Raw genomic sequence first — 26,255 nt, forward strand, 5'->3', positions numbered from 1 at the left:
GTAATGTTATGTTGACTTAGTTTATTTGTAAATTCAACTGAAAATCTGAACATGTCTCAAACTTTTTTTATGATAAACATTTTTTATCAAGTCAGTTTTTTAAAAAGTATTTACAACAAACATTTAATGTTAACATTCAGTTCCAAAGAAAAACGGTGAAACAGCAGGGACTTAAATCTTTGCTTATTTTGTTCTTACAGACAAGCATAAATAACTTCAAGTTTTAATCCCCTCTGGGTGAGAGTTTCTGCATATATTCTGTTCTCATTTCAAGACTTGGGTAAAAAGTTTGTTTGCAGTTTTTTTGTAAGTGTTTTTGCACAAAACATTGTTTTGGTCAGAAAACATTACCGTTTGAATAGAAAATTGTTTTCTTCAAAAGCCACTTTACACACACACAAAAAAATTTTTTTTGAACAACACAATGGCCAAGATCTTCCATTATCATTGGAAATATGGTGATGGGGCTCCATCATCAAAACTATGGTGGATGATGCCTCCCCACAAACCTAACTTTGCACTCTGAGAGTACACCAAAGGAAATGCTCAAACCTCAAATGCTTCTGAGGTTCTGGAGATTAGAGGACTGGGACATTTTATTCACAGTGCTCTCCTTGTTACTGGATGCCTTGAAAACAAGCAGCTGGAGAGAGGACCTTGGGGTCCAGCCACAAACTGCTTGCTTGTTTAAAGGCATCCTGCAACTGGAAGCATGCATTTTCCAGTGCCCCAATCTCCAGTGCTTTAGAAATGCTTCACCTGGGGCATTGCCAGGCTGGTATCATAACTGCTGAACAGGATGCCACCCAATATTTTTCCATAAATGATTTTATTTACCTTTTTTGGCTTAAAAAATCATGATGGTTGACCAGTTTTTATTATGAGGTGTCTTGATGTGTTGTGACAACCATTCTGTTGAGTTTTGTTTTTGACTGTTTCACAGAGATGTAAAGGACACATATTGTCAATCATCAACTCTACCACCATTTGGTAATTAATAAAACCAACAAAAGTTTTAACATTATGATTATACTTACCATCAGCTTAAGAAAACATGAAGTACCCATCCAATCCCCACTCCCTCTGCTCTTGATTCATGCATGTAACACCAGCAGAGGTGCTCTTTCCCATTCACTTCAATGGAAGTGACTGTTCTGCATGCAGAACCAGAAGCCTTTCCCAGTGGAACTCTCCCTCCACTGAAGTATCATATGCTGCCATAAATGCATTGTGTCCTCCAAGTCTCCAAAGCATTAGGGCACAGTGCAGAGAAAAGCCAGATGTTCAAGGTCCTGACCTCTCTTTCTTCCAAAGGTGACCTATCAGGGGGTTAAGGAAATTGCATAGAGAAACTGGAGAAATACTGTCAGTTGGGCTAGAAACAAAACAGCTTGGCACCTGGCAGCTCCTTCCAGTTTCTTGCTATATTGAGGAAAGAGTATCAAACACTGTCAAGTACTTCCCATTTACTTCAATGGGACCTAGAGATACATTTCTCAAGACTGCATCTAACCAGGGATTGGATTCAGATTAAATTGGCCATGTCAGTCACAATTATTTTAAATCCTACTGATTTCAATGGCTCTGCTCTACACACAGCTATATCTAGACCCAACTCATAGCTGTTAAAATATGAGAGGGGGAAAGAAGAACTTTATTTAATCAGAAGTTAAAAGCTGGGGGGGGAACCAAATTCCATCTCCATGCCACCATTATGCAAAGCAAATCCGATCAACCACCTATTTATGGGGAGCCCTAGAAAGCTGTTAAACCACACCATCTTTCCTATTTAATCCAACAAACTAAAATTGTGCAGCCCTCCTGATGCTGAATTGCAACTCTAGCAGTCCTAGTCAAAATGGTGAGGAATGACGGGAGCTGTAGTTCAGCAGCATCTGAACTACACAAAGACTGCACAATTCCCAGCTCAAATGTGCCATGTATGTCCTCAAGTGCCAGTAGATGCCTGGGTAGTAGTTTTCAGTCTCACAATACTGCCAATAACCTCAGAGGCTTAAATTCAGTTCCAAGATCCAAACAAATAAGCTCTAATAGCTGGGGCACTGTAACTCCATACGTCTGAAGGGCATCAGATTGGAGAAGGCTGCCCTAGGGCTTCATCCATATACTATACAAAAAGGACACACTTAAGAGTTGTTTTTGCCAATCTACACTGTTTTGTGGCAACAAGCCCTAGATAATAATCTGCATTGTTTACTTTTACTTCTTAATTGAAGCAAATGCAATTTTTTTGCCATTTTACAAAGCTTCGCCTTGCTTGATATATAGCTGAAAGTTTAGCTGTCTTTCCATTCTGCCTGACAAACAGCTATGTTCAACTTAAAAGGCTGTATTATGTCTTTCTTACTAACACAGACTGGTTTGGTTCTGAGTATTACAGTACCATAATGTTGGAGAAGCATTCTGCGGATACTGTGGACTGCTAAAAAGACATATAAATGGGTCCTATCACTTCAGGAAGAGAATTCTATGATACAAGACATGCTAGCTTCTTAATGTACTATAAGGAGCCACCACATCTGTCACTAAGCCCAAACCCATGAACTCTGGCAAAAAAGCTCATTTCCTAAGGACAAAATTCCTACCGTATTGCAGCACCTGAATTCCCATGGAGAAAGACCCCTGTGGTGATCATCAATATTAACAAAGTCCTACTCTAAGTCTCATTATAATGCTAAGTCTTAACTCTACCCACTTTTCCTCTTAAGTAAACAAAATGCCAATTCAGAGGGTCAGGATGTCACTACAGTAAAACAGGATGTAACTTTGACTCAAAATGTGACCGTGAGCCATGTGATGGTGCTGAACTTCATTCTTTCTTTTGTGTATGTGCTATTTTTGCCTATAATGTTGACTTTCATTATGAAAAGAGTATCGTTTGCCCTAGATATTATTTCTTGACTTCACATCTAATCTAACCTGCTGCACAGCACACACACCTAACATTCACTGATGAAAACTGGAATGCCTTGGAGAGTGGTGGAGTCTCATTTTTTGAGGTTTTTAAACAGAAGCTGGAAGGAACATCTGTCGAGGGTGCTTTGATTTTGTGTTCCTGAATGGCAGGGGGTAGGCCAGTCTTTTCCAGCTCTATGACTCTACATCTCAGGGCTACCAACACACAGGACTTAGCATTATTGTAAGCCTGGAAGTTTCCAAGGCAACCATCATCCATACAAAGAGCTCAAATGCCTTGACAAACACTACATTCTCCCAGTGTCCTTGACACTAGGGACAGAGGCAGCTCCAGGAAGATGTATGACATTTGTCACTGGAGGGGATTTAGACATTTCTGTGTCCCCAGTTACATTATTGGCTTCAAGTCAATGCTAGATTTCAAAACCATAATGTGGCTTGGTTTGTTTATGTTAATTCTGAATTGAGCTGGGTGACATTCTCCCACAATCATGCCTGGATTCCAACAAAACAACTGAAAATCAGCAGTCAAAAGAAAGTATGAGTAACTTATTGCCCTCCAGATGTTATTAGACTGCAATTTTCACCAGTCTTAGCCAGCACAGCCAGTAGTGAGAAATGACTGGAAATGCCTTCCTATAATAAACAGAGGGCACTCTGTTGACTGCAAAGCATCCTTGCAGACAGTACAACAAAACACCTTTTCTCCCACTCACTCAACTTGCTTTAGAAATCCATCTTCTCTAAGTGGAATCCATCGAGCCCCAATTATGTGAAAGGGAGACGGCCTAACAAGAGGCAGCCACTGAGCTATAGCAATGATTGCAGTGAAGGAGTGGCAACAACAAGGCAGTCTATCCTGTAGTTAGAATGGCACAGTGGTTTGAGTGTTGGACTACACCTCTGGAAATCAGGGTATAATTCCCAGCTTGACCATGAAATGCACTGATAGGGTCACTTTAGGGTCACCTTAGGGTCACTCAAGTCAAAAACTACTTGAAAGCACACAAAAACAACAGATATGAATAATGTCTGGGTATTGGAAGACCAACACAGCTTGAATATTTGCCATTGCTCAGTGTGCCTTCTTTCTTCCTTGGAGTGGAAGGAGTTATGACCCTCTCTCATTGCAATAATACTCAACCACTACGTCTAGCCAGGATTTTGCCTGCTCTTCCTTAAGTGACAAAATGCAGGCATCTGTGGCATTTCTGTTTGCTCAGTCTACAGCCATACAGTTTGTGCCCTGTTCATGTGGTGGTGTGGACAAGTCAAGTTCACTTTCCAGTAGGAATCTACCACTGATAGAGGTCTGACTGATTCCCTTTCTCTCCCCCACATACCCAGCACTGTGGCAGCAGGCTTCCCTGCCCACTGGAGGATTCATATAATGTTGGAACCCCACATCATGCACTAGAAGGCTCTCTAGTTTGCAGCAGGAATAAAGGCGAAAAACAGGATTTGGGATCAGGGAAAGGAAAAAAATAGCACCTTGACAATCCTGAACAGAGCTTCTCAGAATACCAAGAAAATTGCCTTCCTTAGTATAAGCCAGCCTCTATCTGGTCAGCATACATGCACATGTACACACTCTCTTAAGGACTCAAAAATAATCTAATCTCATGCCCTGTTCAGCAACTTGTTCCCTTCCATCTTCGTGTGTGGGCTCCCTTTTAAGGAGCATTGGTGTTGAGGCACTGGTATGGCACAGGCAGCAAGTCTTATCAAGTGGTGCCTGAGCTGAATTTTAAGTCATATGCCATGTGACCATCACTACAACTTCTTCTCTGTCTGCAAGGTGGTGCTGTTGGTCCTCTCTAGGGGCTCTTCCCTTGGATGGGGCTGGAGATAACCTGCATTGTCAGGCAGAGGTGGACGGTAGCGGAAGCGGTAACCGTAGGCACGCAGGTGGTAGGTCAGGTATTCCAGGATGTACATCAGCTCTGAGTTCACATAGTGGAAGGAGATGGCCAGGTCAGAGCAACACTGAGGACCCTGAGAAGCACAAGAAAAGCAAAGTTAACAGCAGAAGAGCCAGCAACACAAGATCTAAGTATCATTCTTCTCTTTTGCAAGGTAAATATTCAGCCTTTTTCACCAGGAGGCAGAAAGCAGAAGTGACAACCACAGGAGCAGCAGCAGACAAACCCCAAGGAGACTCTGGTTTGAAAACACAGTGGTACAGGGGAGACACACCACAGCCCAATCCATTTAGCTATTTCATAGAGTAACCTATCAAATAGGAATGAAGGTTCATGATGCAATTAGGTACATTATCTGAAGGACAAGGGGAGGTATGGCAAGAACAAAGATAGTGGGAAAAGCGAAATAATATATGGCCAAGATCCTATATCACAGATGTAATTACAAATCTTCTGCCTCCTGGCCCAATCCCCCAAACCTACCTTTTTTTAAAAAAAAATATTATTAAAAGATTTTATTGAAAATTATAACACTTAACAACATATAAAATACATAACAAAAAAGAAAACCAAATTACAACAACTACCACAAACCTACCTTAATAGCCAGCAGCCACACTGAGCAATGGAAGTCTGTTCTGTTGGCGATTAGGATGGCATTTCTAGTCCCCTTCCACCAGAGACCTCTAGTGTGATGAGGAGTTGCATCAGAGGTCCTATTTACAATTGTTGTACCAGAGATCACTGTCAGGAAGGTACTGGAGTCATCATCCTGCTCCACCCCAATTGCCAGCAGAACAGATCTCTGTCACTTGGTGCAATTGCTGACTGTTAAGGTGGATTGGTGCTTTGTATATGTTCAATTGTGGCAACAGTACCACAACTGTAAACATGAATATCAAGCAGTAACTGATCAACAAGATGCCAGCCATTAGGTTTCAGAGAATGAAGAGGATAACTCTGCTGGTATCTACTATTTCTTCAGTATTTTTGCCCACAACTCCTAGACATGACTTTTAGGATCTTAAAGTGGGGCTGTTGGCCATACAATAAAATTCTGCAGAACAGAAAATGGCATGGGGCACAGGTCTGAGCTTTCCAAGAATCTTAGCTTTTGTTGCATTGTTTCTTTCTTTAAAAAGGTTTCTAGCCCACCTAGGTATGCCTTTGAAAATTGGAGAGAAATATCTGCTAAAACTGTTAAGACATGTTGAGCCTTAAATATATATATATATATATATATAGAGAGAGAGAGAGAGAGAGAGAGAGAGAGAGAGAAGGGAAAAGGAAAGAAAAAGATATCTAACAACAACTAGTCTAAGGCCAGAAGTATCTTGATTTCAGTAAGGCCTTTGACAAAGTTCCCCATGATATTCTTCCAAACAAGCTTGTAAAATGTGGGCTAGACAAGGCAACTGTTACATGGATTTGTAATTAGTTGACCGGCTGAACCCAAAGGGTGCTCAACAATGGCACCTTTTCATCCTGGAGAGAAGTGACCAGTGGGATCCCACAGGACTCTGTCCTGGGGCCAGTGTTATTCAACATCTTTATCAATGACTTGGAGGACAAAATTGGGGGCATACTTATCAAATTTGCAGATGACACCAAATTAGGAGGAGTACCTAATACCCCAGAGGACAGGATCAAGATTCAAAATGACCTGAACAGACTAGAAAACTGAGCCAAAGCTAACAAAATGAAATTCAACACGGAGAAATGTAAAGTACTGCACTTATGGTGGAAAAATGAAATGAACAGATATAGGATGGGGGACACCTGGCTGAATGAAACTACATGTGAAAGGGATCTAGGAGTCCAAGTAGACCACAAGTTGAACATGAGTCAACAGTGCAATGTGGCAGCTAACAAGGCCAATGCAATTCTAGGCTGCATCAATAGAAGTATAGTGTCTAGATCAAGGGAAGTAATAGTGCCACTCTATTCTGCTTTGGTCAGGCCCCACCTGGAATACTGTGTCCAGTTCTGGGCACCACAATTCAAAAAGGATGTTGAGAAACGGGAATGTCTCCAAAGGTGGGCGACTAAAATGGTGCAGGGTCTGGAAACCATGCCCTATGAGGAACGACTTAGGGAGCTGGGGATGTTTAGCCTGGAGAAGAGAAGGTTAAGAGGTGATATGATAGCCCTGTTTAAATACTTGAAGGAATGACATATTGATGAGGGAGCAAGCTTGTTTTCTGCTGCTCCAGAGACTAGGACCCGGAGCAATGGATGCAAGCTCCAGGAAAGGAGATTCCACCTCAACATTAGGAAGAACTTTCTGACAGTAAGGGCTGTTCGACAGTGGAACACAATCCCTCAGAGTATAGTGGAGTCTTCTTCCTTGGATGTCTTTAAGCAGAGGCTGGATGGCCATCTGTCAGGGATGCTTTGATCGTGATTTTGTGCATAGCAGGGGGTTGGACTGGATGGCCCTTGTGGTCTCTTCCAACTCTACGATTCTATGATTCTACACAAGGTTTCCCCCAAGAATTGGCAAAAGCATTTCACTGCCTAATGAAACTCTTTGCCCATTCCCAAGAGCAGCAAGACAAAGTATGCACAAAAAGGATATGCAGAATGACTTGTACAAAATAAATCAACATCTTCTGGGCTTCCAGGATTAAGAAACACAACAGTTTAGATGAGAAACAGTTTAATTATCTTCTACTGTTCTGCTGGCTTCAGCGCCCTCCCTGATAAGCCAAACCCTGCATTTTGAGGGCAGCACTCTGAGAGCTGCCTTCTTTGTCATCCACTCATGCTGCCATCCACCCCAGCAGGCAGAGCCCTTCATATGCTGTCACATACCATCTGTCTATGTCACAAGAAACCTTCATCCCATTACTGGGTGGATTAATGCAAAAGGAGACAATCAGTAACCGTTCCAGCTTCTACCAGCACATGGATGGAAGGACAGGGATGGTCAAATGAGTACCTTGGAAATGGGGAGCAACTCAAAGGGCAGGATGCCAGGCTAGTATATTTATTTCTGAGAGACAAAAATCATCCTTACAAAGGGAGAAATGCAAGGTTCTGAGAAACTGTCTGCCTCAGTGCCCATATAAATTGGCTGACTTTGAGGACTGTGCACCTAGACTTGGATACATGGGAGGATACCTTTTCTGTTTTAGCTCAGGCAGTAATGTGACTTGAGCCTGCTCCAAATTAAAAGAGGATTGGGATTAGGGAAGATGTTTCAGAGGGAACCCTGGATTTTATATAGACAGAGAGAGAATATTACTTTCTGTTTAAATTCTCTGCAGCTCTGTGATGTATTATTTAAAGAACAGCACTCTCTAATATATCACCACAGAATCTTAAAAGCCATTAACGGAAGTGGCAAATGAGAGAAAATGGCTCTCACTGCCTCATCTCTGTATCTTCTTTTTCCCCTCCGGTTTCTTCTTCACTTCTCCACTTTGATCTCCTCACTTCCTACCCTCTCTTAACATCCCTTCACCTTTTACCATTAAAAATGGAACCATCGCAAGCAATTTGCACTATGAAAATCTCTCTCTCTGCAAATAGCACAGATAGGGAGGGTGAACTGTGGATAGGTGGGAGAGCAAATGGTAACTTGCCATTAGAATTGTGGCTTTACAAAAACACCATCAAATAAACTGCTAATAACTGCTCCACCGAAAAGAAAGGGTGTGTGTGTGTGAAAGAAATTCTGAGATGATAAGTCAGGCCCATTGCTTTATGTTTCCTTTTGCCAAGAGATGGAAAGGAAGGCCCTAAGAAAAGCATCCATGAATCACCTGGGACCCAAACTCCCCTTGAAAGAGAGCAATCCTGTTGGCTTTTTTCCACAGCAGCTCACAGCATTTGCTAAACTCCAATTAATCTAATCACTTAATCCTTTAGATCTCCCATTGCAGTTCTCAGGCCAAACATCTCTCTGGCACCATTGTTTCCAAGTTCCTCACCTGCACTTTGAAGAAACTGGATTACCAACAAACCCCCGTAATTTCCTTCCTCGTATACACTCTGTGATTGTACAGGAAGCTCTCCCTTTCAAAAACAAAATAAGGCCTCTACTCCATTCCTGGCCCACACCTCTCCATAATACAGCAAAGTGGTTAATGCTATTAACTCTATCAGATTATCCGCAGGGGAAACACATGTTGCTGCCATCAAGGAGAAAGTGACAATCACTGCCAGTTTAGAGTGGAAAAATACTAGGAACAAAACATTGGTAGTCAGAAACAAAAGAGGGCAGGTCTTTTCCACATATAAACAGAAAAGGCAATGCCATGAGGTGCAGCATGTCATACAAACTATACTTTCAGAGATTCTTTTATTGTAGCTGCAAAAGTTAAAAGATGCCCAGTCCTCTTCCATATATCATTTCAGCCACCCTACAACTGAGCACTAAAGTTAGAATAGTCCACACTATTGTTTTCCCCATCACCATGTGTGGATGCAAGAGCTGGAAAGTGAAAAAAGCGGATAACAAGAAAATCAACTCATATGAGATGTGGAGCTGGGGACGAGTGCTAAGTATACCACGGACAACCAAAAAGACAAACGAATGGGTCCCTGAACAGATCAAGCCTGAACTCTCCCTGGAAGCCAAGATAATCATATTGAGGCTGCTATACTTTGGCCACATCATGAAAAGGCAAGAAAACCCAGAAAATACAATAATGCTAGGAAAGATGGAGGGCAGCAGAAAGAGAGGGAGAAAGCATACTAGATGGATGGACTCAAGGAGGTCACAGGCCTAAGGTTGCATGACCTGAGCAGAGCAGTGGAGGATAGGAAGTTTTGGAGATGTCTCATCTACAGGGTCACCATGGGTCAGTGTCAAATTGAGCTCAGTTAACAACAAGAAAACAGAGGAAGTTGGCCTTACCCACCAAATAAAATCCACTCATCACTGAACAGGAGAAACATCTGGCAAATGCACTGGGAATTCATTTCAGAAAGCCATATTAATCTGGTAGCATAACTTCAGAGATTCCACCAGAGGAAACAAGATATTACTCTTGCACCAAGAGTCTCCATTGCTTTCTGGAACTCCCTCTGTGGGAGGCTAGGCTGGCTCCCTCTCTTCTCTCCTTTTGCCAGTGAGCAGAGTTTTATGTTCAAGCAGGTTTTTAATGTGTAATTATTAGCAGGGAGGTTTCTTATGGAGGTATGCTTTAATTTTAACTGTTAGATGTTTTCAATGATTTGCACTGTTTAAATTATTATTGTAATGTGATGACTTTAACTGGGCTAGACACTCAGTTTACCCTATCCCCTCCTTGAAGGAACAGTAAACCCCACCTCACCACCTCCCCTCAAAGTAAATTGTTATTGCCATGAGATACATATTAGAAAAGAGGGAAATGCAAATCAGCTCCGAAAATACTCAGCTCAACTCAACAAATTCATACACACACACACACACATATGGTCAATATTAACCTGTGAAAGGGTAGACTGTAGTTTTGGCTACATTTCCACCATGGTGCTTTTGCTAACATTCTTATGCGTAAAGTTATTTGGGAACATCAGTATGCATAGGGATCTTGTAGCACCTTAAAAATAACTGCGAAAGAAGTTGTAGCATAAGATTTTATGGACTTGTTCTACTTCCTCAGATCGTACCAGGGAGTTAGACTCGTTAAAATCATTGGGATTTATCTCAGAGTAAAGATGTGAAAGAGCTCAGGTTGTTAGTGGACAAGAAGACATGTTTGTATTTGTGTGAAGCAGAGCTGAGGCATCTACTCAGAGGTGTGACTTCTATACTCCAGGTTGGACCAAGACATTTTGTTGCCAGAAGTGAATATGAAGATAGCACCCTGCTCCTTTTCTATGTACAAAAGCCAGCTGGATTGTCAACTTCAGCACTGACAATGGGACAGTGTCCTCTGCTGTAGCAAGCAAACCTAGGTGAAAGTGAACCCAAAATGAAGCAAAAGATGCTGGAAGGTGGCCAAAAGATGTTGGAGGAGAGAGCTGTGTGCAGCTTTATAGCACACCGATCTCCCCTCTAACATCTTTCAGCCACTTTCCAGCATCTGCTGCTTGAACCAATGGCTTCACTTTGATAAAGATCCTCATCCCACTGGTGGATCACAAAGTGCTGTCAGACGCATCTCTTCCCTGAATGCTCAGCCTACTTGCTTTCTGGATGGGCACCACTCTCCATGGTCAGGAACAGATGAGGGACAGAAGCCAGCCAGTCAGCTGGCTCCATTCCTGCAACTATTCACAGCAAGATCATGCCAGCTTTCTGGACCTCTGCAGGGCCTCTGGGAAGTCCAGAGCTATGCCTTTTCCTTCCTGCAGACAATAGAAGGAATAGCGCTGGCTGGTTGCCTGACTGTCCCACATCCTATCTCCACCCTTCTCAGCCACTGAAAATAAGTTGGAGGAAGAAGTCATGTGGTGCTGAATTCCTCCATGTGCACAGACTGACTAGATTGGATGCACTACTAGGGAGGGACAGCCTCCTCAACTGCACTTGCAAACTGGGATTTTTAAAAAAAATTTGAACTTTCACTAAAAGAGAATGAACTCAAAAGGGCATTTTAAAACCATTTTAAAAAAATTATCTTCATTTTAAATAATTAAACACATTTAAATGTAAATGCATTTAAATGAAGGTATGTCATGTCTTTTCCTTTTTGTCCTCAGAAAGCTTAGGGACTGTTATGGGAGAAATCTACTGCAATCACAACAACCTGGTGAGCCTCATTTGAGGTATCTGCTCACCCTTCCTCCTCATTACCTCTCAGAGACAATGACTATAAACCTCAAGTTTCCTGCTCCTTTTTCTTTTCCTCTACTTTTTTGGGAACCATTTTGCTTGATGAAGATATCTCAAGACCTCAAAAACCTGTACAGCTTGTTGTGTCTTTTGGTAGGCCCAAAAGATATCATACATAATCTATATTGTGGTAATAAGAGTAAATGATTGCAGCAACAACAGCAACACTTTGAGGAGGGTTTATTGAATTTACTGGGGGGCAGTTCATGAGGGCTAGTGGAGAATTTGTTATTGTGAGATTTCATTTTTGACTTATGGTGACCCTACGATGACCCTATCCCAGGGTTTTCTTGGCAGAATTTGTTCAGAGAGGATTTGTCCTTACTGTCTTCTGAAGCTGGGAAACTGACTTGTCCAAGATCACCCAGAGTTTTTCTAGGGCCAAGTGGGGATTCGAACCCAGGTCTCCTAGGGTTCAACACTCAAACCACTACACCATGCTGGTTCTTTATTTAGTAGATTATGTCTCATACTGTGAGATCATGTTTCATACTATGAAGATGACAAGACGGTTCTATTTGTGGTATTATTTCTAAGGTAGGAATTGTTACAGTTAAGCTCTTTCCCACAGTGTAAAGGAAACAGAAGGGCTGTATGGAATGAATCCAGGCTATGGCTCCTCTCATGAACAGGAACACCAGGGACACTTGAAAAGAGGCATTAATTGTTGGGCCCCTTCACTCAAGTGGCTCTTAGCTCCTCATGTTATGTTCATAGAGCAGAAAATCAAAACTGTAGAAAGGGGGACAGAGGGTATGTCAAGAGTCCTTCCTTTTTACGTCCTTCAGTTGCTTATTTCGGTTTGCTTGCATCTCAGGCCAAGCACATAGAAACAGAGAAGGCAAGACTCAAAGAAAGGAGACATGTCTTCTACATCTCTGCTCATATCAAAAAAACTAAAATGGGTTAAGCTATTAAGGCAGACCAAGTTACCTTTTTGGGCTACAGCTCCCAGAATGCCCAGCTATAAATTTTGGGAACTGTTTCTTCACGAAAGACACCCCCCCAGACAGCGTCAGTCAATTATGTTTTAAGTCCCACAATTCAGTGGTACTGCATGTGTTCTTGATGCAGAAGTTCCCACATTCAATCCCATCATCTCCACAAGCAGAAAATAATGGGAAAATACCTTCTTTGCCAGAGACCCTTAAAAGGCTGCTGTCCCCATCTCTATAGAGGAAAAGTCAGAGGCAGGATATGGTTACTTACCTCCACAATAGGATAATAGCAATAGTTCCAGTACCAAAAGCTTTTGGAGAACTTTTCTGTCAGATGTGATTCTGGCACAAAAGGGTGGAATGTCTCCCTTCCCTCAGAGTCCCGTGAGTCCCCAGCCTCCACACCCATTTTCTCCATGCACTGACCCAGAGCAAGGTCCTCCACAGAGGTAGTGTGGCTGCACACCTTAGACTCAAAGCCCGCCACAAAGCGATGCAGGGCCTCTTTGCTGAGAACATAGCCAGCACCCCCACTCATGTAGCCTTGTTTGGCAAAGGGCCGGAAGCGCTTGCCAAAATAAATGGGTCTGTCAGGGGTGTAGTTGGAGAGGAGCCACCGGAGATTGTCCACCACCACAAAGGTGTCATCGTCAGCCTTCAGGAACCAGTCAGCCTGCTCCAGGTGGTGCTTGTGCACATAATGGAAAGCCCGGATGGTCTTCCAATAGAGCTGGTCTCGGCCTTCCTTGGTTTCCAGCCCTACAGTGGGGAAGTTGTTGTCTTTCACTGAGCTCATGAAAAGGACCACATTGCAGTGACGGGACCAGGTGGCCTTGACATGGCGGGCCTTTGTCTCCAAGTTTTTGGGGCCTGTCATCACCCAACACAGAATCCGCACCTTGTCATACAACATGTCCGCCACGCTGCTCTCCTCTCCTAAAGAAGAAACCACAAGATTACTACTGTTTTCCACAACAGGTCTCCCCAGCTCTAGGGATTGTGGCTCATATACACCAAAAGTTAATATTTAAGAACTTCACTTGTTCCATAGCCATTTGTTTTCAGTCACTACACAGCACAAAGGCCTACCTATCTAAACTATAGTTGTTTACTTATTCAGGTTCTAGACCACCTGGTAATCAAAGTTCTCTGGTCAGTTTAAATTACAAACTGTGACATAAAATCATCCTGACCCAGGTGGCGGGTGGGATACATTACTCCCTCCATTTTACTTTTGCCAGAAAGGACCACTATAGTGCTGAGGTGCATTTCCAGGTCAATTGTGAATGCAGTCATTTCTCTTCTTAGAGCAGCAAATGCTTGACTGGTTCAAACTGGGAAATGAGATTGAAATGGTTGTATTCTTTCAAGAACTGATTTACATACTGTAAGCTATCCTGCCTAAATTTTGGAGTGTTTTATTTTTAAAAAAATCTCCTAGGTTTGGATATTGATCTTTTTTTTAAAAAAAATTACTGCATTACTTATTATTTTAATAAAGATGTGTTAGTAATATGTCACCTTTTATTTATTTTTAATTAATTTCTAAAATCACTGTAAAAATTTAATGTGGCCCAGAAACTTTCCCAAATAACATTTTCAAGGTAACAAATGTTATTTCCAAAAAATTAAATCTGAATGAGTATATGTTATCTGCCACATTAAAAAAAACCCAAAATAAAGAAACTGCCAGCTGTTGCATATGTTTACAAAATGTAATGTGTGACAGATATCATCATTACCTGTAAGGTGTTACCTCTAAGCTCTGAGTCTGTAATGGAGAAAGCTAGGTTACGGCTTTTTCCAGCCACACTAGCTTCATATGTGTGGGAAGGTTTTAACTGTGAGAAAACAGAAAATTCTCTCATTCACCTGCCCACAGAAATCTTACCAAAAACTGATTACTTGGGCCAACTGCTGAACTGCAACAGCTGTTTGAGGATGCCCAATATTAACTGGTTCAACTGAGGAGTTTTGAGGACATGGGGCCCACTCACCTTCCCACCAGCCCTGCAGTCACCCACTCACCTAGGCAGTGATATAAATATATGCAGGCAATCTGTTGTTGCTGTTATTGTTGTTGGTCAAAGTGAAACAACTGCAAAACTGACCCCTACTTGAGGGTCAGAATTCTCTATTTCCAGGATGGGAATTGTGAAGCCCTCCAGATATTGTTGGACTGCAATTCCCACCATCCTCACCACTGTCTATGGTGGCCAGAACTGATAGGAGCTGTAGTCCAACACATTCTGGGCAGAAGCAATATGCCTCTGCTCCATTACTTTCTGCCTTCCCTTCTAGTCCTTACCTTCCAGGTGTGGGTGTGAGACACTGAAGAGAGCTGATCTATCCACAATCCACTCTGGATCCTTGGAAGCATGAGGTGACTGGGTGCCAGGGCGTGGAGGCCCTTCCCACATTAGGTTACCCACAAGGTAGAAGGTGCTGAGGAAGCCAGCAAAGAGGCCCAAGTGGAAAGCCAAGAAGGAGGTTTTGGAGCTAAGGATCCCCATGCCACCTGGCTGTCTGGGGTGGAGGACTGCAAGATGAGAGCTGGTTCACATGGTCTGTAGTGGGGACAAAGTAGGGTAAGAGTGAGCAGCTTTGACGAGAGACATTGCAATCACTAGACAAACTGGGAGCACAAAGACAAAATTTAGTGCTATACGTTGCTCCCAGAAGCCATCCATCCAACAGAATGATCAGGTCATCTTAGCTTCAGTAATACTAGAGGCTTTGCTTCTTTTCATAGCATTGACTGGGTTCTAACACAACCTGAAGATTTATCATGAAGAGTAGTGGTAAAAATTAAACACCACAGGTGAATTCTTCAACTAAGGCTACAGTCCTAGACATTGTTGCCTGGGATTAAGTCCCATCTAAGTAATCATGCAAAGGACTACACCGCTTATTATCCATTTTCTTGCTGCCCAGAGAGACTGGCAAGGCTACCTGCAAGACTACACTGCTTATTTTCCATTTTCTTGTTGTCCAGAGAGGCTGGCAAGGCTACCTGCAAGACTATGCTGCTTGTGTTCCATTTTCTTGTTGCCCAGAGCAGAGAGACTGGCAAGGCTACCTTTAAAGATGTGCAGGGCTGGCCTTACCTTTACACAAAGCAGGGCTATTTCCTCAGGCAGAGATGTTTTGGGGAGGGAACAGCAGCTCACCAAACTTTCCTGCTAATTCCCTAGGCATTTCTCTGTTGGAAGACAGAGAACTGCATGCCACATAGCCTGTACTTGCTTTAAAGGTGATCCACCTTTATAGGTGATAAAAGATGCTTTTCTGGCACCAGTGTGAAAGTGAAATTCAACTGTCCATCCACTGTGATTCTGTATTTGTAAGAAAGACATACATTGCCATTTTGTTCTTCTTGGGCAGCAAAATGGTTTAGGCCTGGTCCTATGATTAATTTTCTTTACATGAGAGGGCACAGAAATACATGGGAAAGGAGACACAGCTTTATTCCTTCTACGGAGAAAGCAGGACTATGATTAGCTCAAGTCTCCTGAACATAAAAATGTAGTGGTTACAACTTTTATCTGGAAATGTATTCCCTGTTAATTCCAAATCAATTTCAGCATCTCATTTATTTCAACCGGATCTAAAAATCCCAGGCTTTCTCCTCACCTCAGTGCATGCACACCTCTTTAAGCCTCTCTGGAAATGCAGGTACAGTATACCACAGTTAATGGAGATGTGTTCTTTGGCCTTACTTCTTTAACAGCAATTTGGTACTAAAGACAGAAATAACATGGAAAATAGGGATGGGTTCCCACACCACAAAACAGCAGAGCAGTTCAAGAGAGAGTAGGTGGATCAAACCTGGCCTAAGATATTTAGCTGTTCAAGGCAACAGGCAACATGGCAACACTCCTCATGTGCAGAAGCTTCCAGGACTGGCAGAGTGAACCATATTTCAGCACAGAAGTGCTGACACAGCATCCTCCACTACACACTTGAGGGCAGCCAAGCTCTCTTAGAGGTCACAGAGCGGGCTGCATGATACACACAGCTCTGTCCTCTAACGCTTTGCCACCACTCCCTGCCTCTCATCACCTGCTACCTGAGACGGCATCCATCTAATTGGGGGGTTCACCCTATGGTGGATACATTGCATGTTAGATCCTATTGTGGCTAATTGCTTGATAGGTGGTAGCAGTAGCAGCAGCTAAAACCCAATTCCATCCATTATTAATTAGATCAAAGTGTTTGCTAATTAATCCCTCAGTCCCACAAGATTTACAGAACTAATTGCCCAATGAGTTGGCAAAAACAGAGGCCCTCGAGGGCAAGAAAGGCAGGCGCTTGCTAGCACAATGGAAACTTCAAGTACACTAGGGGATACATACTGAGGTGGAGGATAGTTATAGGAAAAATATAAATTATCATTTATACAATCAGGTTTAAAAATAAGAGGGCTGCAAATGGCAACCAAGAGCAAAAATCTGGAAGAGCAACCTCTAATTCAAACCACTGTATGTTATTTTTCTTTACCTATGATCATTGCAGAACAGAACAAAAAACAGACAAAGAACAACAGGATGCTACTGATTATATATAGCTACACTTCTAGGCAGGTGTTCGTAAACCAGTGGGAAACTCTTATTTTCCTGTTTTCTTTTTCAGGCTTAGATTCCATAAACTGGCTTCATATATTTACATATTATCTTTGAGCTTAACAGTTCCCATCAGAGAAGTTCTCAATAGGATATGAAAAAAGAACAAAAACTATTACAAGAAAACAGAATTTGGGGGATCCAGAGCAACCTTCCACTTGCACCCCAATGTTTCCTGTAGAGTAGATAATATAGAGTTGGATGCAGAATTAGCCATGCTTAAGTAGAACCAGTGAGATAACTGAGACACATTAACTGCAACGGCTTATGTCCCATTGATTTCAGTGCTATTCTAAGTATGTGTAAGTACGGATCCAACCCAATTAGTGTTGCAGCACATGGAATATCAGCATAATAAATGCATTTAACAGTCTACTATGTAGCCTTTTTATGATGATTAATTCATTAATATCCACAAAGATCTTTCTCAGTGATGGCTCCCAGGCTGGGGAATTCCCTTCTACAGGAGGACCAGTAAGTTCCCTCCCTCTTGCAACAGGCAAGAATCACCCAAAATTTCAAAAGATAACCAACTTGAAAGACTTTTTTCCTTTCTCACATTTTGACCAGCACATCTATTAAATTGTCAAAAAAATTACCCAGCAAGCAAAGTTTTTTACCAATAGTATTATAAAATAATTAAATCTTTCTTGCCCTGTGGTAGATTTTACATAATCTTTTTCTGATTTCACTTTCCAGAGCTTAAGCTCACTGAAAGCAGCTAATATGAGGAGACAGCTAAGTACTTTCAGAGTAATGCACCTCTGTGTTACATAGATTTTCTGAGTTTTGTCATACATTTTGGTTCAAGGCAATCCTTGCACAAATTTTTGAATTGATGATTGCACAGGCCCAAGTTAACCACACGCTGCAGCATCGATCTCACCTTTGCAGGGTGCAAAAAGGACCTGCAAAAAGCAGCTCCTTTTTGTGCCCTGCAAAGGGCAAATAGCCGTGGCGCCACAGCTTTAAGGACGCAGCGCCAGAGGAGCACCATGATGCCACATGCCCTGTGGAGCAGTGCATGGCATCACAGTGCCCTAGGGGTGGAGTTGGGGCATGCATCATGTGGACACCATGCCCTGACCCCAACACTAGGCCAGCCTTTATGGCCGGTCTGCACAGGGCCCGTAAGTCAGAAATGACTTGAAGGCACACAATACACACACTGTATTATTCTGTTTCAAGTTTGGAGAACCCTTGGCCCTTCACAGACCTACATCTCCCATCTAGGCTTTCCCTTTCCCATAGCCAGAGTGGCCAGTTGTAAAGGAGTTATAGCACCAGCTAGAAGGCCAGAATTCCCCATTCTAGGTCTATTATTTGAATCTCAGCTTAGAAACAAGGAACCCTAAGAAAGGAGAGGAATGAGAGGCCTTTGAAGTGCCTACTTCTACTTAGCATCTGAACAGCACACAACTCACCCAGTTCAAAGTCCTCCACACTGCATTAATTGTACGGTATGATATAGTATAAGTGTTGTACTACGCTGTATGACCAGGGTTCAATTTCCTACTCAGCCATAACCTTGGACAAGTCACATGCTCTCAGCCTCAGGAGAAGGCAATGGCAAACCATGTTTGAACAAATCTTGCCAAGAAACCCCCATGATAGGATTGTCTTAGGGTTGCCATAAATCAGAAACTACTTGAATGCACACAACACACACACACATATTACAGTAACTACTATTAAATGTGTACATATGTTTACATACATATAAATTATTAATGAGATTCCCAGATCTCAGGGCTTGAACCCTCTTCTGCCCTCAGGAGAGAGGGAGGTATCTCAGATCAAGAACACTGCCCTGGAAAGTGTGTGCAACTATATTTTCCTCACTTGTTAAACTTGGTATTTCTGATTTGAATGGCATACTCTGCATTACTGTGGATGAAGCTGAAGGCATCATGCTAAATGACATCGGAGTTTATCAGACAAGGGAAATTGGAAGTATAATCCAATGGCAATCTAAACGCAATCATGGGGTTTAACATTATTGCGTGATAGACTACCACACACAATTTCGGGCAATGGCAAGCTATTTTCAGGCAATGAGAAGTCAGTTCAAACACAATTCAAATTCATGTAAATTCACTGAACTAGCGAATTCACGTGAATGCATTCTGACCCCACTTTCTTTTCATTCGAAATTAAGAGAAATTCCTTCCATGTGATAAACTCCATCGTCAGGGCACATCTCTGTCTTCCCTAGGTCTCAGGCTTTGACCAGAGACAGTCCTGACCTGGCAACCATCGTGTGAAAACTTTATGCAAGTATGCATCCCCTTTTGCCATTTGTTTTGGCAAAAAAATAGCACAAACACTTCTGGAGGAAAATACATCCACATTCACCCTTCTTCAGGCCCCACCTAGAATATTGTGTCCAGTTCTGGGCGCCACAATTCAGAAAGGACATTGAGAAACTGCAGCGTGTCCAAAGGAGGGCAACAAAAATGGTGAAGGGTCTGGAAACCATGCCCTATGAGGAACGACTTAGGGAGTTGGGGATGTTTAGCCTGGAGAAAAGAAGGTTAAGAGGTGATATGATCACCCTGTTTAAATATTTGAAGGGATGTCATATTGAGGAGGGAACAAGCTTGTTTTCTTCTGCTCCAGAGAACAGAACCCGGAACAATGGATGCAAGCTACAGGAAAAGAGATTCCACCTCAACATTAGGAGGAACTTCCTGACAGTAAGGGCTGTTTGACAGTGGAATGGATACTGAAGGAAAAGTTCATGTGGGGAGGGGGGGGTTAATATTTTTGTTTGAAGCAATGCTCCCATTTTACTCCCACTCCTCCAGAACTACACACATGAATGGGACATGCTGCCATATAGTATTAGAGTACTGTGTTTTATTGTCCATTTTTGACTGTATATGTTTGATGTTCGACACTTTGGTGGAAAGGTTGTTATAAATAAATGTTGTTGTTGTTGCTGCTGTTGTTGTTATTGAACCTGACTGGAGTACCTCATTTTTAATAAGTGTTGTTGTTGCTGTTTGTTATTATTATTATTAATGGACCTGAGCAGAGCATCTCATTTTTAATAATTGCTTTTATTATTGGATCTGACCAGAGAACCTCGTTTTTAATAAGTGGTGTTCTCTCTGTTTCTATATGCTTGATGCTCTGCCCTTTGGTGGAAAGAGCATTATAAATAAACGTTGCTGTTGTTAGGTTTTTGTGGGTTTTTCAGGCTATGTGGCCATGTTCTAGAAGAGTTTGTCTCAGACGTTTTGTCAACATCTGTGGCTGGCATCTTCAAAGAATGCATTCTCTGAAGATGCCAGCCACAGATGCTGACGAAATGTCAGGAAGAAATTCTTCTAGAACATGGCCACATAGCCTGAAAAACCCACAAAACACTATGGATATCAGCCATGACAGCATTCAACTTCAAATTGTTGTTGTTATTACTAGACCTGACCAGAGCATCTTGTTTTTAATAAGTGGTGTTCTCTCTGTTTATATATGTCTGACATTTCATCCTTTGGTAGAAAGAGCATTATAAATAAATATTGCTGTTGTTGTTGTTGTTGTTATTGGACCTAACCAGAGCACCTCATTTTTAATAAGTGGTTTTCTCTGTTTTGATATGTTTGATGTTCTGCCCTTTGGTGAAGGGAATTATAAACACTGTTGTTGTTAGTTGTTGTTATTCTGTGAGTTTTGGTTCCAACCATTAGGAGAAACAAAGGGGCCTCTCCCTCAGTTCTATGGCAGGGCAATGGAGTGACAACCTAACACCCTGCCAGTTTTTGTGAAACCCCCCCCCCCAAATTCCCTTAAACCTGACAACAAAAACACTGCACTCTCTAGTCACGGAGTAGCTCTGTCTCCTGAAACAGGGAGAGTGCCCCTTTTTTAAAAAGGAGGTGCTCTGGTCAGGTCCAAGCATCTTTAGCGAAAGGCAGGACCCCCAAATGGCTTCTCCTTCCCAGCCGCCAGGCTTTGCAAGGCGAGGGGCTGCCAGAGCACATCACCAGGAGAGGTTCCCATAGCAACCAAGAGGACATTTCTCAGGCCCACAAAAAGAACCAGGCCTAAGCACCACCACTAAGAAAGGAAGGGAGAGCAGCCAGTCCCATTTTTATATTAAAAAGACACTTAATGAGAATTATTCATGGCCTCCACGACCTTTCAAAATCATGTTGTTATTGTTGTGTGCCTTCAAGTCCTTTCCAGCACTAAGTGAACCTATCATGGGGTTTTCTTGGCAAGATTTGTTCAGAGGGGGTTTGCCATTGCCTTCCCCTGAGGAGGCTGAGAGAGTGTGACTTGCCCAGCGTCACCCAGTGGGTCCCATGGCCGAGTCGGGAATCAAATCCTGGTCTCCAGAGTTGCAGTCCAACCATGACGCCATTCTAGCTCTCTAGGCAGAAAGAAACAGTGGGTCCTTGTTATCTGCTGAGGTTTATTTCTAGGACCTCCCTGTGGATAACAAAATCTGTGGATGCTCAAGTCCCTGTAAATACAACAGCTCCTGGAAACAAACACCAGCGGATACCAAGGGCCCATTGTATGTCTATGAGCAGCATAAGAATGAAAAGCCATGCCAAGTCAGAATTGGAGGCAAAGAGTTTCTTCAGTTTGGGGATGTAATACTAAGGGCCAATACAAACAGGTCAAAATAAAGCTGCTTCAGGTTCCTTTGGAGGTATGCTGTTTAAATGACATACACATCTTATGAGGCCAGAAGCTGCAATTTAAACAGCATACCTCCAAAGGCACCCGAAGCAGCTTTATTTTGGCCTGTCGGTATGGGATCTAGATTTACTTATTCGGGGGGGGGGGGAGCTCCACTAATCCCAAGGGACTGTAGTCTGCGTAAACACACACAGACTGTATGTCCAAGAAAACCAGCTCAAAACTAAGTAGTCTCATGCATGTGTTCAGAGATACCACTTCTTGTTCCATTATGACCACATAACGTCACAGCCCGAGCAAGGCCATCAGTTTAACAAGAGGCTGGAAAAATTACTTTCTGGAATATATGTTGGCTGGAGAATTCTGGGAATCACAACTCAAAATTATTTTTCCAATCTCTGAACCTGACCTTTCACATAGATACCACAATGCAGATTTACATTAGCTGTCTACCAAAACCAATACCTGCTCCTACCCTGAGATGTCTCCCATAAACTCGTTTAGCTTCCCGCATGGATCCAGTCTGTGACCCAGAGCAAATTAAGGTATTTTGACAGGGCTGGCCCTACTCTTAGGCAGCATGAGACTGCTCCAGAGAGTGTGTCATTTAAAAAACATTTGCGGTGTCATTTTTAAAAAAGCAGCAAGTGCTAGTTATTTTTGTATTTATATTGTCAGGGAGTGGGGAGTGGCACTAGTGGGATTTTCTGCTTCCAGCATCAAAGTAACTCAGAGGGTACTACATTCTTTAACATGAAGAGGAGGGCTTACCATTTCGTGCATCACAGACAGAAAAATGTTTGGGCTTGGCCCTGGTTTTTGACAATCCAGAGGAAGTAGAGCGGCTTACAACACTTTTTCAACCCTTGTGGCAGATGATAGATGGATTTATCCTACTGCAGCCCATTCCTATTCCTATTGGACTTCACAAGCTATGGCCTCTTTGAGTTCTACAAACAAACCTCATGCAGTTACATAAAGCAGGATACAAACAGCAAAACGAGTATTTCTTGTCTAAGAAAACCCCATGAAATTCATGGTATTGCCATAAGTCAAGAGACAGATACACACACAAACCACATATCATTTTTTCAAGCCAGTCCTTTAAGAATATGGCTGCCCCTTTCATTGTTACTGTCCCAGGAAATGAAGGAAAAGCTGCAGACAATATAGTGTGTCTTACAACAGGGGCAGCTTAATAGGACAACCCAAAATAAACACTTCAGGCAGAATATGAAGACCCTGACATGAATCCTGTACTGTTCACACTCAAATTCTAATGTTAAATTTGTCCAGATGGCTCCCCTGTTTCTCTGTTCCATATACTCACACCTTGCTAGGAGGTATCAGGCAGACTTTCTTTCTATCAAAGGTGGGGAACAGGTGGTCACTTTCCATGCAGTGTCAGACTACAGTTTCCATCAGCCACAGCCAGCATGGCCAATGGGTGAGGGATGATGGGGGCTGCAGTCCAACAGCATCTGAAAGGCCGCCCATTTCCTATCCCTGATTTATTTGCACTATTTATATGCATGATCTGCTGTGAAAAACCAAGGATGCAGACTACACAGCCCATAAGTGGTCTCTGTCCAGCATGATGGCTCAGCAGAACCAAAAAGCCTTTGCCTTGGTATATTGCATTGCTGGAAATCAGGTACACAAACAAACCCAAAACCCAACATGTTCAGATTTCAATAGCTGCTAGGACATCCCTTTGCACAGAACTGCTACAAAACAGATGGCAGAGTTGTTGTTGTTGTCTTTGTTATTGGGATGGGGGAATATTCTGGGTCCATACACTCAAGAAATCCACCCTGTCCCCAAATGTAATGGGTCTGTTATGCAAATACAGGGTGACCAGATATCCTCCTTTTCTAGGACATGTCCTCTACTTCTGTCCAGGAGGAATTTCAAAACGTCTATTTTGAGCATCACTAGGAAACACGGATTTACATTTACATGAGTGTTTTTAGCTTTTATTCAGTCACGTCCAACATTTTCTTCGGATGTCTTACTCTTTGTGGTGCCTTGTTCTCCTTTGCTGGTTAGGCCATCTGGCCACCGTGGGCAGATATGGCCAGTGGGTCCCTTTTTCCTCCCTTAGACAGAGAGCCTACAGGCGAGTGGATTAACACATGCTTACACACAGCAGCTCAGCTTTCCCAGAATGTGGTGATGGAAAGGACTATCACGTGCTCTCTCTCCGGCTCTCTCTTCCAGCTGACCAGACAGTCATAGGGGTAGCTGCTGGAAAGAAGGAAGGAGAAACTGGAGCAGGGGAAAAGAGAGAAAACCCAGCTCTTGAGAACAGGTGTTTCTGCCGACACACACCTTCTTTTTCTAGACACTCCCCAGCCAAAATCTAAGGAGGGCAGCAATAATGCAACTTGACACCATTTTAAGTCCTGTAGGGATCCTGGGATGTGTACTTTTGTAAAGCCTTCAGCTGCTCAAGAGGGCTGGGGCCTCTCACCAAACTACAAATCCCAGGAATTCTAAAAGATGGAGGTGCCACGGCAGATAGAAAGGAAGCCAAGATGCATTATTTTCTACAGTGCAGATGCACCCTTGGAAAGAACACCAGCAACTGAAAGGAAAAAGGGCTATTTTAGAGAAGGAAGACCCCTGGGTTCTGGTGTGACCAGACACATTCTCCTTTTCTAGGACAGGTCCTCCATTTCTAACCTTCTATCCAGGAGGAATTCCAAAATGTTCTCCATTTTGAGCAGGCCTAAGAAGCATGAATTTATATTCACATGAGTGTTTTTATCTTATGCCCTGCAATTCTCTTCAGATCAGATGTCCTACATTTTATGGTGCTTTGTCCTCCTTAGAGGTGAGGACACCTGGTCACCCTAGATAATCGCAACAAATAGGCTGTGAAAAGGCAACAAAAAAGAGGAGGGGTTCCCCTTGTATATATTATTATTATTATTATTATTATTATTAATAATTGTTATTTGTCATTTTAAATTGATGTTTATTTTAACTCTTTTATGTTTTAACTGATGTTTTATCTGTTCATTGCTGTTCCTCGTCTTGATCCATGGGGAGAGGCGGGTGAGAAATAAATACTGTACTATTAATGTTAATAATAATAGTTATTAATAATAGTTATTAGCATTAATAATAATATTAATAGTATTTATTCCCCCCCCCACCTCTCCCCATGGATTGAGGCGGGGAACAACAACGCACAGACAAAAACACCAGTTAAAACATATGAGCTGAAATACACATCAGTTTAATACGACAAACAACATGCATACATATTAAAACAATCTACATTTTAAAACATCATCATTTATTTCTTTATTTCAAGGGTTTTTTATGTCGCCTTTCTCCCAGAAAGGGACTCAAGAATATAAAACTACATACATATCATTTTCTGAAGCCTGGGCTCAGGAAGAAGAAAGCTTAGCCTTGATATGGGGAAAGAGAAACCAAAATGTCATTTTTTCAATAAAGCAAGATAAAGATGGGCCTGCTGGCTTGGGGACCTTTCAAGGATGGTTTTGGTAGGGAAGGATGCGGGATCTATAGGCTATAGGCTTTGCATTACCTTTCTTCCAGGTGCCCCTCCAGGCAGGGAAGGAGGGTTGGGGCCCAGGGCTGGCCCAGGGTCAGAGGCACCCACAGACTCCGCTCCTTGCTGCTCGCCCTGCTTTCCCTTTCGACAAGATAACAGTGCATTCAGAAGCAAGAATGCATGCCTCCATGCTAAGCCGGCCCCTACGCAACCCCATTGGCTGAGAGATCCCCCAGGCCTCTCCTGATTGGTCAAAGCGCGCAGCTCTGAGACAGAAGAAAGCGGGGAGGCGCCTTGCGGCCCAGATCCTCAGCCTTGCCCGAGAGGCTGGCAGGGCTGCATCCGCACTGCAGAAATAACCCAGTTTGATACCGCTTTAACTGCCCTGGCTCAGTGCTGTGGAATTCTAGGAACTGTAGTTTATTTTGGCACCAAAGCGGAGCCTCAAATGCCTTTATCTGAGGTAGACCAAGACTTCATCCGCACCGCAGAAATAACCCAGTTTGAGACCACTTTAACTGCTCCAGCTCAATGCTGTGGCATTCTGGGAACTGTGGTTTTGTGAGACACCTACCCTTCTCTGTCAGAGAGCTCTGGTGCCACAATAAACTACAATTTCTAGAATTCCATAGCACTGAGCTAAGGCGGTTAAAGTGTTATCCGACTGGATTATTTCTGCAGTGCGGATACAGCCTCAGGAGGAGGAGAAGTGAAGATAAGAGGAAATAGCATCAACAATCAAAGATATGTGGATGACAGCATACTACCAGGAGAAAACATCACAGGAGATTATCAGACGGGGGACAGAATATTCTTGTCTGGGCTGAGAAGATTTTCATACAACGTTGCACATATCCTGTCAGTGTCCCGTCATTAAACTGC

The 26,255-nt window shown here is 42.7% G+C and overlaps 1 protein-coding gene across 9 annotated transcripts; it reads right to left on the reverse strand.

Moving 5' to 3' along the window:
- Positions 1-6: 6 nt before the first annotated feature.
- Positions 7-25,539, reverse strand: LOC121922342 (glycoprotein-N-acetylgalactosamine 3-beta-galactosyltransferase 1-B-like). Of its 9 annotated transcripts, none has more exons than XM_042451667.1 (6): positions 25,407-25,539; positions 23,988-24,091; positions 16,203-16,309; positions 14,878-15,136; positions 12,841-13,505; positions 7-4,932 (listed from the first exon to the last, which is right to left on the reverse strand). In XM_042451667.1, exons 4-6 carry the CDS (start codon positions 15,080-15,082, stop codon positions 4,711-4,713), a joined length of 1,092 nt encoding a protein of 363 aa, XP_042307601.1. In that variant the 5' UTR covers positions 15,083-15,136; positions 16,203-16,309; positions 23,988-24,091; positions 25,407-25,539; the 3' UTR covers positions 7-4,710. The 9 variants fall into 9 exon arrangements, with proteins under 9 accessions (XP_042307601.1, XP_042307595.1, XP_042307600.1 ...); XM_042451661.1 differs by having other exon boundaries at positions 23,860-24,091; XM_042451666.1 differs by having other exon boundaries at positions 23,988-24,088; positions 25,407-25,530.
- Between the last annotated feature and the right edge of the window lie 716 nt (positions 25,540-26,255).

This window comes from Sceloporus undulatus, chromosome 2 (genome assembly GCF_019175285.1).
Source record: "Sceloporus undulatus isolate JIND9_A2432 ecotype Alabama chromosome 2, SceUnd_v1.1, whole genome shotgun sequence".
NCBI lineage: Eukaryota > Metazoa > Chordata > Lepidosauria > Squamata > Phrynosomatidae > Sceloporus > Sceloporus undulatus.

What these genes read in the sequence shown, in the direction of transcription:
- LOC121922342 (XM_042451665.1), bottom strand. Translation starts at nt 15,082, where the DNA reads ATGGGGATCCTTAGCTCCAAAACCTCCTTCTTGGCTTTCCACTTGGGC. An exon ending in CTCACACCCACACCTGGAAG is followed by an intron (nt 13,506 to 14,877) that starts GTAAGGACTAGA and finishes TTTCTTCTTTAG; the next exon opens with GAGAGGAGAGCAGCGTGGCG. An exon ending in GCTATTATCCTATTGTGGAG is followed by an intron (nt 4,933 to 12,840) that starts GTAAGTAACCAT and finishes TGTGCTTCTCAG; the next exon opens with GGTCCTCAGTGTTGCTCTGA.